Genomic DNA, 12,537 nt, shown 5'->3' on the forward strand with positions numbered 1-12,537 from the left:
GAGAGCGGTTGGACGTTGTGTATGACGACTGAAACCTGTGGTTGCCCTCCTTCCGATATAAACCAAGACGGGGAAACGTTGAACATGTAGCCGATGCAACTCCATGCACATGACGCTGTAAGTCCTGAGAGAAGAGGGCATCTCTCTGGTGCTGTGAGAGGTCTGACGCCGTCCCTGTACCAATCTGTAATATAACACTGGTCCTGGATTCCTCTCCAAGCACAGCTGCTGATGTGAATCACAAGTTGCCAAAATCTTCTATGCGCTTAACGGTTAGCAGTCGTTTCAGTTGGTGTTTTGAATGTCGTTGTCGAAGAAGACTCAAGGTGTCGCCTTTCTCTCGCCGGCAATGATTTTATCTTCATGTCGGTAACGATTGGTGAAAGTAGTATGCAGGAATGTTAACGTGTAACTAAACTCAATTTTTCTTTTTTTTTGGTGAAACCCCTGTGCTTAATACTCACGCACGGCTAAACCCATGAGTCCTGGGTCTTAATTTCAGACGAATAGTTGCAAAAGTGTTATATTAAAGTTAATTATACAATTACATAATGTGGTAGGCTAAATGCCCGCACTTTAAAAACTTTTGAAGAAATTCTTGATGTATGACTGCTTTTTCACGGTATCACAAGGAGGGGTTGTGTTTGATAATTGGCCAATCGAGTTCCTCTCAGTTCAAGTGTTAGAGGAAGTCCCAAAATGAAAGTTTGAGAAAAAAAAACACCCACACATTTTCACCAGAAAGCAATTGAAAGTGAGAAGGGGCGGAATAAGGCTGAAATTGGTGAGTTTAGTTGCACTTTAGATGTACTGGCCTTCGGTACTAAGAAGATTGAAGCTATTGTTTACAATTAGGACGCTGTGAGCTGATGTTGCGATTGGACGGATCTTAACCACGTGAACTCTGTCTGTACCCTGGCACTTGATAGTCTACTGTCCAGTTCCTGAATCATGTCTCCTATTTTCTATGTAACTGTTATTTCAGGTAACAATAAAACGTAGCAGGAAGTGTGTCTGTTGAACCAAAACTGACCCAATGTATTTATTCCACTTACTGATCTCAAAACTGTTTGGTTCTGATCTACTTTCTCAGTAATAGATGAAAAGCAAGTGTCATGGAAGACATTTATCTCCTAAACATAATTTAGGTGGGTGTATGATCTGTGTAATTAGTGTCCTATGGCCAGCCATCAGCAAGGGTATTGGGATACAGCCAGATTCACAAGAGATTCATTAATCATATATTTATTTGTACAGGTATAGATGAATGACAGCTAAAGCATATTTCAAAGGTCTCCCATTTCGTCAGAATCAAGGTTGAGTTCAGGCCGGTGGAACACACACCCTGCATGCAGCTCTTCACAAGCACTCCATTATACAGCGATCCCCTTACAGTTAGAGACTGGTTCACACAAGAGCTGAGTCACGGTTCTGCAGAGTGGTGGTCGGCCATGGGGAGAGACCAGGGTGTGAGGGGGAGACCAGGGGGGGATTGGGGGTGGGCATTTTAGACAGGGCGCTCCCTGGGGCGGGTGACGTACTGCCACCACAGAGGGGGGAGGTCGCCATCCTTGCGGGCCGGGGGGAGGGCCTCGGACTTGGGCCCGTCCGCAGGGGTCTCTGCCTCCAGCTGCTGGACCTGAGGAGGGGAGAAGGAGAGGAGGACGGGAGGGGAGAGGAGAGTGAAAGGAGGCAGGAGAGAGGATGGGAGGGGAGTGGACAGGATGGGAGATAGGTGGGGCGGGGGGAGGAGAGGAAAGGGGGGAGGAGATATGGTTTGAAACTTGAAGCAACAAAAGACACAGCAAGGGAGGGTTGATGTGAGGTTTCTGGTTGGGCGACAGCCTACCTCCCTGTCCCAGCTCTGCTCCCTCAGTTTCTTCCACTGCTCCCGCTTGGCAAAGTAGTCAGGGTACATGGCTTTCTCAGAGGGGTGCCAGTGATCCAGACACCACTCTGGAACCTGGGCCCAGGACACAAAAACACAGACCTCACGTTACGCCTCTGCCTTTCTCACACATTTCTGTCAGTCTCTTTTACACGAAACTCACATAAACACGCACCGAACATACTGCTCCTACTGAAGCTGTGTAACGTTAAGCACAGGACAGACAAAACTGGTGTGGATGCAACATGAACCCGTTACCTTGTAGCATTCGTATCTCTCGTAGGAGGTTCCTCCAGGAGAGTCGGGGAATAGGTAGGGCTGCGGGTGCTGGTTGGCCCAGAACTCCTCTTCCCCTGCCTTCAGCATCTTGGTAGCTTTCACCATATCTTTCTCGCCCATGTTGTCATCGAAGCGCGCCCTCAGCATGCACGCGTAAAATCGGTACTTGTCCCTAAAAACAAGGTTAACCGGAGCATCAATCATCGTCAACAACAACTTACATAGGATTAGCTGTCAAATCGTACAAAAATGTCATAATTGCCGAGGCAGACGGAAAACACGTAGTTTCCTATTAAACAATGTTAGCTCTTAGTCTTAGTAATTTGCCGGGCCACAATAACATTGGATTGGTTTGATGGCGCTAGTCCGTGCCAGCTGGCTAGCTAACATTAGGCTGACTAGAGTGGGTGACCTAGCTGGCAATAGAGCTAAACTAGCTAGTCTAGCTTGCTAAAATCAGTTGATTCCGATGGGCCTACGACAGCACGCTTCGCGTTGTTTAACCCAAATATGTAGGGCGGAAAGTCCGACCCTTCACTTACCTGAATATGCACCAAGATTCAAGGTGCCTCAACGACTTTTTGTAAAGCCGCAGGACTTTTTGGTGGTGGGTAAGATACGCAGAGGCCATTTTTCCCGTCCCCTGTCACCTTCTCACTCAGGCCAGGAGCATTGTGGGGCTGGATTCTTGATTTTTTTTTTCATGTACAAAGTGCGCATTGTATTTTCATCATACTGTTTCTAACAGTACATTTATTTCAGTTTGTATACATAATGACGTTGCTGTGTAATTGTTACAATACAATAAAATATCTAGATATAATTTGAGTTTTTTGAATTGTCGTTATTGGTTGGAGACAGATACAAGGATACTCTGTTTTAGGATTGCGCACATATTATAGTGAAAACGGTCATATAGAATTATGGGAATTGTTAGAGCTGCATGTGGGTCCTTTTTCAGCAGCTTTGCAAAAACCATGACACACTTCAAGTTTATAGGTAAGAAGACACAACAAACATGCGTTAGTTCATGCATCCGATATCAGACAATGCTAACTGCATCTGCACGGCTACTGTATCCGTTCTAAAGCTGATGTTTTCTACAGAACTGACACATAGCTAGCTTACCTGCTAGCATGTTTTAAATACCTCAACAACAGTAGTTTTTTAGTTACAAATAAAGTAACATTCAACATGAATATAAGGTTACCCTATATAATATGTCAATGATGAGGATGTACAGAATTGAATTTAGTTGAATGATGGTGTTATGGATGATGATGCAAACCGTTCTCCTGTTCAGACATCGGCATCAATCTGACAGATCCCATGTTCAGGGGTCTCTACAGAGGCAAGCAGAAACACCACGGTGAGTATCTACTCAGTCAGTGTGCTGCTGTTGGACATTGCATAGCTAGGTTAGCCAAGGATCCGATGTCAGGTTGACGGAATCAACTCTTAACAGACCGTATTCCTCTCATCAGATGACTTTGATCATGTTATCGACAGAGCTGTGAAAGTTGGGGTCCAAAAGGTAAGTTTGTCATGTCATTTTGGTGCTTGGCGATAATACATCATCAAATAACATTGATATGTATAGGTAATTTAAAGAGTTACACAGATGCCCATAGATGTAAACATCACAGATCCCACCTAAACTTCATTGTGTTCTGAAAGAAAACAGTGTTCTTGAAGTCCAGTTCCTCCCTCACCAGGGACAGTGTTTAAACTCTGTGTTTTTGCAGTTCATGATCACAGGGGGAAGTCTAGAGGACAGCAAGGAGGCCCTGACACTAGCAGAGTCCAGAGGTGATGCATGAATACACAGCCTTCTGGTCAGAGTAAATCAATTAGACACTGTCACAGAAATACACATTTTCTAATTTCTAATTTAAGCAATCTGTGTTGACCCCCCCCCCCCCCAACATACATTTGCACACACACACACCTGAACAGAGGGGTTCTACAGCACAGTGGGGTGCCATCCAACACGCTGTCGGGAGTTTGACCAGAACGGACCTGACCAGTACCTGTCTGGTCTGAGGGAGCTGGCCACAGCACACAGAGGGAAGGTGGTGGCCATCGGGGAATGTGGACTAGGTGAGGTGTCAGAACACTTTCGCACTCTACTTTGTCTCACCTAGCATGGCGCGAGGGCGTGTGTCAGCAGTTTACAACATTACATTCAACCCGTTATTCCTTTAGCATACACCTTTATTCACACAACAGGACATATAGAAAGTACAGCATGATCATATAGGAAGTCAAGGATCACATGTGCATAGTTCTCACAGCATTTTGGTGGTCAGAATCAAGGACTAGTCTGTATTTACTAGGCAGAGTCAAATAACCACATCTGAACTACTAGGCAGTGCAACAAAAATAATAGCTCAACCAAGTCGGAACAGTGTCTGTGTATACATTAGAAAGATATTAAGCACAATGCTTCATCTCTCTTTCTCTTTTTGACCATCTCAGATTTCGACCGACTGGAATTCTGTCCGAAGGAAACTCAGATGAAGTGAGTCAGGCCGTCCTCTCGTACTGGGGACTGTGGGACATGTGAGTCAGGCCCTGTCGTACTGGGGACTGTGGGACATGTGAGTCAGGCCCTGTCGTACTGGGGACTGTGGGACATGTGAGTCAGGCCCTGTCGTACTGGGGACTGTGGGATATGTGAGTCAGGCCCTGTCGTACTGGGGACTGTGGGATATGTGAGTCAGGCCCTGTCGTACTGGGGACTGTGGGATATGTGAGTCAGGCCCTGTCGTACTGGGGACTGTGGGATATGTGAGTCAGGCCCTGTCGTACTGGGGACTGTGGGATATGTGAGTCAGGCCCTGTCGTACTGGGGACTGTGGGATATGTGAGTCAGGCCCTGTCGTACTGGGGACTGTGGGATATGTGAGTCAGGCCCTGTTGTACTGGGGACTGTGGGACATGTGAGTCAGGCCCTGTCGTACTGGGGACTGTGGGATATGTGAGTCAGGCCCTGTCGTACTGGGGACTGTGGGATATGTGAGTCAGGCCCTGTCGTACTGGGGACTGTGGGATATGTGAGTCAGGCCCTGTCGTACTGGGGACTGTGGGATATGTGAGTCAGGCCCTGTCGTACTGGGGACTGTGGGATATGTGAGTCAGGCCCTGTCGTACTGGGGACTGTGGGACATGCGAGTCAGGCCCTGTCGTGACCTCTGCCGTCCCACCAGGTATTTTGAGAAGCAGTTTGACCTGGCTGAAGAGACCAAACTGCCCATGTTCCTCCACTGTAGGAACTCCCACCAGCAGTTCCTAGGTCTGTGCACCTGTAAACAAAACAACCAACTCAAACTATCCTCTTATGACAAGCTTAGTAGAGATATTTACATAAATACAAACTAACTACAGGTATTCTTTCAATTATTACTTAACATTTAACATATGCTACCTTATAACAAATGTATTACATGATTAAATTATCTTATGACTTGCATACATTCAGATATTTATTACCTTATTACATACATGATTACATGACCTTATTGCTTACATAATTAGAATGGAGAATTTGTCTTGACTTCTGCAGACATCATGAAGAGGAACAGGGACCGATGTGTAGGAGGCGTGGTAAGAACACTTCTGGTTAAGGCGTTGCATGTTTCCCTGTGGAACCACACACCTTAAATCAAATCCATCTTAACTGTAAATCCCCCACGAGTCGCTAAGGCCTCCGCCGACGATCTTAAACGTCATCATCTTCTCAACATCATCTTTATATCTCAAATGTATTCACTTAGTGGATGCATTTAACCAATGCAACGTGCAGGGGATTTGAACCTGTGATTTCTTGATGCGCAGTCAAATGCTCTACCACTGTGCTATACTCTCCCCTGGACTAGCTTGGGGTGTACACATAGATACCCTGCTGGTTCCAACGTTCACAACCATCAGGGCCCGTTCCTTGACCACCTTCCATCCCTGCTGCAGGTCCACTCCTTCGATGGCAGTGCAGAAGATGCAGCTGCTCTTGTAGATCTGGATCTGTACATCGGGATCAATGGCTGGTAAGAGACGAGCGAAGCGTCACAGTCCAGGGTTCAAAAGCGACATTTCTCAGGAAGATGGATGTGACATCTAAGGTGCCTGGTTCCCAATTCCTCTTAAATGGCTCTCGTTTTCTTTCAGTTCCCTGAAAACGGAGGCGAATATCGAGGCCATGAAGTCCATCCCCACTGAGAGACTGATGATAGAGACTGGTGTGTTAAACTCCTCCCTCCGTCTCTCCTATGCTCTCTGTCTATAAGCCTCCATGTTTTTACAACAATGCATTCAGTTTCATGTCGTTAAATAATTAGTTCCTCACAAGTGCACAGATCCTCTGACTCTGTAACTTTTGATGAAGATTCTTCCAGCTCATGTAGGCCAAGGCAAGGAGAAGGACAGGTTGCGGTACTGATGTTTGTGTGTTTTCCAGAGAGAGATGTTGGAGCACTGATGGTTGTGTGTTCTCCTAGATGCACCGTGGTGCGGAGTGAAGAACACTCACGCAGGCTCCAAACACATCAGGACTACGTTTCCCACCAAGAAGAAATGGGAGGAGGGACACTGTCTGAAGGACAGGAACGAGCCCTGCCACATCATGTATGTGTACCTGGAGGGGGGAGGGAGAGACGGGTGGAGGGATAGAAGGATGGATGGAGCAAGGGAAGGAGGGATGGATAGAGGGAGGAAAGGAAGAAAGTCTAGGAAAGGAGGGAAATTGGAAGGAAGGGGTGGATGGAGGGACTAGAGGAGGAAGGAAAGGAGGGTGAAAGAGAGGAAGATAAAGAAATTACCCTCATTCCAACCCTAATCCAACACACCTGATTCTAATAATCATGTGGTTGACGAGCTAAATCATGTTTTTGGAGTCTGGATTTGGAGGCGAAGGCTACAGGAGGGTTGATCTCCAGGAGCAGGGTTTTCCAGCTTAAGGTTTACCCAGCTATTGGCCCTGGATTCTTAAAGTGAATTAATTCAGTCATTAATCAATAATTCATTCAATCATTGTTGAATTTAATGTAGAACTCATGCTGGAACTCTTTCAGCATGTTCGCTAGATGCTTTTGTTCCAGTTCCTTCCCTGGGGCTTCCATTGCCCCTCTTTCTGTTGTGATAGACTTGTAATTGTGCTTCACTGTTTCAGCGCAGAAAAAAAAGTCATATGTGCTGCGTTTGTACAAATGTGATCGACTGATGACCATAGAATATGGATGATGTACCATGGCTAAAACCCCTTTCCAGTTCCTATTAGAGATACTATGTGTGTATAACGATACTTCATTGCTGTCTCTTCACGTTTCAGACAAGTGCTAGAAGTCATGGCAGCGTCCAGAAACGAGGACCCGGCAGAGATGGCCGACACCATCTACAACAACACGGTGAAAGTGTTCTTCACAGGGAGCTGACGGACGATGTCCTTGCTCAGGACTGTTCCTCAGAACTTCTCTGAGGAGGGGTGTCTGGTTTCACCTCAGGCAGGGAAGGCCGTCAACACCTGCTGCTGTCAGTCACTGAAGACAGTCTTCAGACGTCTTCAAAAATGCCTAGTCATGGTTGAGGCAAACTTTGCATGAAGATGATGTTCTCTGCCCTTCTGGAATGTTGTGGATTTAACTGAGATGTGTGGCTTGTGCTCTTCCTTATATTAGAGTTTAAACACAAGTTTAGTTTCAATAATATTTTTTGAAAATAAGTATCTCCAAATGCCCAATGTAGGTCTATACCTTTTAGTAACCCTAAAGCTGTTTTTCTAAATTACTACTGTAACTGAATAATGTATCCATGATAATGGTGGTGGTTTTAGGAGATTGGCGACCTGACCATGTCTTCATAGTATATCATTAGTATGTGAAATGAAGAAAAATGAAATAAAGATGAAAAACACGATTTGGCACTGACCAATTTCTAATCATTTAATTTTTTGTACTGAGAGCCACACCTTTTGACGTTTGAAACGTCACTCACGGGGACGAAAAACAGAAGCAACTTCCGCGTTCTTCGCATAGCAACAGGAGGACGGCGAAGATGGCTGACAGTACGGACCCCGATAAATAACGTCTGGGAGGTTGAAACAACAACAGGCAGTGGCTGGAGTTTTTTAATTTTCAAACGGGGTGACTGAGTCCTCCAGGACCTTCATCCCACAAAGTCCATGGCGTCCGCTCAGATCCGGATCAGCCAACAGGCCTTGGCGGTGCTGGATGTGGCACTTCGCGTCCCTTGCATCTTTATTATCGACGCCATTTTTAACTCTTACTATGATCCCGGGTCAGGATGGGCCGGGACAGCAGGCAAGATTTTCATCAGAGTCATGGGTAAGACGAATGCGTGTTTTACAACTCGGTTTAGAAAGCTACAATGCTTTTCACTGCCAACCACTGTCATCCGCGCTCAGCAAAAATGACAGCTAGCTAGCTATCATGCGCAGTGAGACGCTCACCTGTCAATGGCCTCTTGCACTTTACTCCTCGCAAAGCCGATTTAGCTACTGGCGGAAACAACATTAAAGTGCTTTTTCATCTGACACAGCAAGTAAACCATGAACTGACATGTTATACAGACACATGTTTTTAGCACATATTGCCACAATATAGTGACTTATTCCTGAAAGTATGCTAGCTAGATAGCAACAGCTAGCTGAGCTAGCCAGTTAATCGACAGGTACAGTAGGCAGTGCGCTAATCTCAGGCCATTAGTGGACTGTTGACGTAGTTTTAGATATCTAGTTAGCTAAATACAGGACATGACTGCAGTGCGGCCATCACTCACAGCTGTCAGAAACTCAGAGGCCCTCAGTTGGGTATTTGCACTCCGACCTCATTTATGTTTACACTACAGCTCCACAGTTCAGCGAACTGTTTGTAAGGAAGAGATAAATGATCTATGTATCTTTACAAGGTTACTCTATAGATAAACGTCAAACTTTCATGGCGTTATACTATTCAGTTTTTCTGCTTGTGTTTTCCAATGCTCAGAAATGTTGAACGTTTGAACATAGACATCATGCCCCTCTATTGTTGTGTGTGTGTTTTTGCTCAGGAGGTCAGATATAATCTTATTCATCCTGTCTCCCTTAGGTATCCTAGTGTCCAGTGTGGTGCTGGTCCTTTCCCAGAAGGCCCTGTTCAAGTTCTACACCCTCTTCTTCGCCGTGCTCCTGGGAATGGTGGCCGTCCTGATCAACTACTACGCCACCTCCCACATAGACTTCTACAGCGCCTACTACAAAGCGGCTCTGGGCTTCCGGCTGCTGCCCAGGAACGGCCCCACCCTTTGGCTGGGCATGGCAGTGCTGCAGCTGGTTTTTGGCATGGGCTACGTCTTCCTGCTCAACATCCAGTCTGTGTGCGCCGCCCTGGTGGTGCTGGACATCATGATCCCCCTGTGGGGGCTGATCATCGAGCTGCCCGTGGACGTGAGGCAGCTGGTGGCCGTGGCCTCGGGCCTGGCCCTGGCCCTCCACACGGCGGTGTGTCTGGCGCTGAAGCTCAAGTGGTTCTACTACTCGTGCCGCTACGTTTACCTGCTCGTCCGGCACATGTACCGCATCTACGGGCTGCAGCTCCTGGTGGAGGACACCTGGAAGAGGATTCGCTTCCCGGATGTGTTGAGGGTGTTCTGGCTGACTCGCATCACCGCGCAGGCCATCATCCTGGTGTACGTGGTCAGGGCCGTGCGCCACGAGAGCGCCGGGGTGGGCGCCGACGTCGGCGCCGCCGCCGGCGATCACCACGGCTACCTGACGCGGGACGTGTTCTGGGACCTGTTCAGCAACCTTATCATCAGCGGCTGCGACTCCACGCTGACCGTGCTGGGGATGAGCGCCGTGATCTCGTCCCTCGCCCACTACCTGGGGCTGAGCATCCTGGCGTTCATCGGCTCCACCGAGGAGGAGGACAAGCGTCTGGGCTTCGTGGCGCCCGTCCTGTTCTTCATCCTGGCCCTGCAGACGGGCCTGAGCGGACTGGACCCGGAGGACCGGCTCATTCGCCTCAGCCGGAACATGTGCCTCCTGCTCACCGCCATCCTGCACTTCATCCACGGCATGACCGACCCGGTCCTGATGTCGCTGAGCGCCTCCCACGTCTCGTCCTTCCGCCGCCATTTCCCCGTGCTCCTGGTGTCGCTGAGCCTGTTCGCCCTCCCGGTGGTGCTGAGCTACGCGCTGTGGCACCACTACGAGCTCAACACCTGGCTGTTCGCCGTCACGGCCTTCTGCGTGGAGCTGTGCTTGAAGGTGCTGGTGTCCCTGACGGTGTACGCCCTCTTCATGGTGGACGGCTACCACAACGTCCTGTGGGAGAAGCTGGACGACTACGTCTACTACGTGCGCTCGTCCGGCAACGTCATCGAGTTTGTGTTCGGCGTGATCATGTTCGGCAACGGGGCGTACACCATGGCGTTCGAGTCGGGCAGCAAGATCCGGGCGTGCATGATGTGCCTCCACGCCTACTTCAACATCTACCTGCAGGCCAAGAACGGCTGGAAGACCTTCATCAACCGCCGCACGGCCGTGAAGAAGATCAACTCCCTCCCGGAGATGAAGGGGGAGGAGCTGAGGGACATTGAGGACGTGTGCGCCATCTGCTACCAGGAGTTTGCCACGTCGGCACGCATCACGCCCTGCCACCACTACTTCCACGCCCTGTGCCTCCGCAAGTGGCTCTACATCCAGGACACGTGCCCCATGTGCCACCAGAAGGTCTACATCGAGGAGGACGGCCGCGACCGGCCGCCCTTCTCCAACAACAACGGATACGCCGCCCCCGGTGGCGAGGAGGACGGCGGGGACTTTGCGGAGCGCCAGATGGCGGAGGAGGCGGCGGCGGCAGGTGGGGCGGAGCCTGAGAACGAGCTGCTGGAGGATAATGACAGCATAGAGTACGACGAGGACGAGTGGGGGGCGCAGAACGGGGGCTCGCCCGTAGAGGAGGACTATGTTAACGACGACACAGACTCGAATGGGGACTAAACACAGACACGTTCATGTATAGAGAGAGAAATATATATATATATATTTAAGTTAAAACTAAACAAACAACAAAAAAAAGAGAAGAAAACATCTTAATTTTTACAACATCAGGGAAATTGATTATTTTCTCTCCATCTAGAATATCTTTTTTTTTTCGGGAGGGGATATGTCTGGGCTTGCCCATCCAAGGGCTTGGTCCAGATTTAATTACTGTACTAGTGTGCCTAGACAGGGGTAGGGGTGGGATCCAAGAGGTGCAGCTCAGTGAGAGACACACATTCCTCTTGTTTCGTAGGGATGGCGTTGGTCGTGTGCTTGCTGTTTGGCTGAGCGAGAGAGTGAGAGAGGGAGATGGACAGGAAGCAGAGAGAGGAGACAGGAAGTGGAGGGCAGTTCCAGAGAGTGAGGTCTGCAGGTGATGTGCTACTGTATTCTCAGATATAGGCTACCTCTTTATCTACTACTGGTCTCTTGTGTGACCTTGCTTCAATTGTGTACGTTATTGTACATGTAATTAACACACACATGCACCTTCCCTTGAGAGAAAAAGGAGAAGGGTTGTATTGTAACGAGTATTTGGAGATGAGAGCCTTCATTGCTCCACGCTCCGCTCAGTCACCATATCTGTTCATGGCTGATCGCTGCTTTTTGAACCAAGCTGCTCGGCTACAAAGAAGGTTTCTGCCAAGATCATTTGCAAAGGTGTTCACCTATCATCATTTTTGCAAATTCCATTTGGCAGTCGATTTTTTTAAAGTTTTTTTCGTTTTACATTCATGATCAACACGCTTCTTAACAAGCACAAGTGAGTATGATGTTATCTAGAAATGACAACACCTTCCAGAGCGAGACTGTCTTAAAGATTTTATTTAAAGGTTTAATTATTCGTTACAGTGGTAATAATTAAGACTGATGAAAGTAGAAGCGGCTGTGAGGTATCACCCTGTTCTGACCAGGACAGACATCATATTCTGTTCAACAGCTGTTTGTTTCAAGAAGAAGGACTTTGATGATTGGATTAGTTGTTAGCATTTTGGGGGAAAAGGTAAAGTTGTTCATTTTTGCCTTTTTGTTTAAAAGAAATTGATGTAAATAAAAATCACCTTTAATAATGGTTTGGTTCACAAGTGAGACAATAGTGAATATACTTTTTGTTCTCAGCGGTTGTAGACTGCAAATTATTTCATGTTTTTGTCGATGTCTACATTAGTTACACATACAAAGATGAAACATGCTCAAACCTCATAAAAGTGTGGCTTTGCAGCCGATACTCTTATTAGAACACCAGACCATGGGTTCTTTCTACTGGCGTCTTTTTCTAACTCTAGATGGCAGCATTACTGCATCTATTCGCTAGTAAGGATCCATTAACTTTTGA

The 12,537-nt window shown here is 47.7% G+C and overlaps 3 protein-coding genes across 4 annotated transcripts; 2 read left to right on the forward strand and 1 right to left on the reverse strand.

Annotated features, from left to right (window-relative positions):
* Positions 1–1,229: 1,229 nt before the first annotated feature.
* On the reverse strand, positions 1,230–2,827 carry ndufb9 (NADH:ubiquinone oxidoreductase subunit B9). The gene is made up of 4 exons (XM_067255987.1): positions 2,710–2,827; positions 2,147–2,339; positions 1,850–1,963; positions 1,230–1,639 (listed from the first exon to the last, which is right to left on the reverse strand). Exons 1-4 carry the CDS (start codon positions 2,796–2,798, stop codon positions 1,508–1,510), a joined length of 528 nt encoding a protein of 175 aa, XP_067112088.1. The 5' UTR covers positions 2,799–2,827; the 3' UTR covers positions 1,230–1,507.
* Positions 2,828–3,115: 288 nt separating this feature from the next.
* tatdn1 (TatD DNase domain containing 1) lies at positions 3,116–8,074 on the forward strand. Of its 2 annotated transcripts, XM_067255621.1 has the most exons (12): positions 3,116–3,166; positions 3,471–3,536; positions 3,652–3,701; positions 3,913–3,976; positions 4,124–4,267; positions 4,646–4,688; positions 5,377–5,462; positions 5,733–5,773; positions 6,134–6,210; positions 6,332–6,402; positions 6,661–6,787; positions 7,491–8,074. In XM_067255621.1, exons 1-12 carry the CDS (start codon positions 3,145–3,147, stop codon positions 7,591–7,593), a joined length of 894 nt encoding a protein of 297 aa, XP_067111722.1. In that variant the 5' UTR covers positions 3,116–3,144; the 3' UTR covers positions 7,594–8,074. The 2 variants fall into 2 exon arrangements, with proteins under 2 accessions (XP_067111722.1, XP_067111723.1); XM_067255622.1 differs by lacking the exons at positions 3,116–3,166; positions 3,471–3,536; positions 3,652–3,701; ... (1 more) ...; positions 4,124–4,267; positions 4,646–4,688 and adding an exon at positions 4,711–4,729.
* A 133-nt stretch (positions 8,075–8,207) lies between these two features.
* Positions 8,208–12,463, forward strand: rnf139 (ring finger protein 139). Its single transcript, XM_067256486.1, has 2 exons — positions 8,208–8,502; positions 9,265–12,463. Exons 1-2 carry the CDS (start codon positions 8,340–8,342, stop codon positions 11,157–11,159), a joined length of 2,058 nt encoding a protein of 685 aa, XP_067112587.1. The 5' UTR covers positions 8,208–8,339; the 3' UTR covers positions 11,160–12,463.
* Positions 12,464–12,537: the final 74 nt, after the last annotated feature.

This window comes from Osmerus mordax, chromosome 18 (assembly GCF_038355195.1).
Source record: "Osmerus mordax isolate fOsmMor3 chromosome 18, fOsmMor3.pri, whole genome shotgun sequence".
Classification (NCBI taxonomy): domain Eukaryota; kingdom Metazoa; phylum Chordata; class Actinopteri; order Osmeriformes; family Osmeridae; genus Osmerus; species Osmerus mordax.

Excerpts from the sequence above, each read along its gene's own strand:
- ndufb9 (XM_067255987.1), bottom strand. The coding sequence starts at position 2,798 with ATGGCCTCTGCGTATCTTACCCACCACCAAAAAGTCCTGCGGCTTTAC. Across the intron at positions 2,340-2,709 it reads GAATCTTGGTGCATATTCAG|GGACAAGTACCGATTTTACG; the intron begins GTAAGTGAAGGG and ends CCTTGTTTTTAG. Across the intron at positions 1,640-1,849 it reads AGCAGAGCTGGGACAGGGAG|GTCCAGCAGCTGGAGGCAGA; the intron begins GTAGGCTGTCGC and ends TCCCCTCCTCAG.
- tatdn1 (XM_067255621.1), top strand. The coding sequence starts at position 3,145 with ATGACACACTTCAAGTTTATAG. Across the intron at positions 3,167-3,470 it reads GACACACTTCAAGTTTATAG|ACATCGGCATCAATCTGACA; the intron begins GTAAGAAGACAC and ends TCTCCTGTTCAG. Across the intron at positions 3,537-3,651 it reads AGGCAAGCAGAAACACCACG|ATGACTTTGATCATGTTATC; the intron begins GTGAGTATCTAC and ends TCCTCTCATCAG.
- rnf139 (XM_067256486.1), top strand. The coding sequence starts at position 8,340 with ATGGCGTCCGCTCAGATCCGGATCAGCCAACAGGCCTTGGCGGTGCTG. Across the intron at positions 8,503-9,264 it reads GATTTTCATCAGAGTCATGG|GTATCCTAGTGTCCAGTGTG; the intron begins GTAAGACGAATG and ends TGTCTCCCTTAG.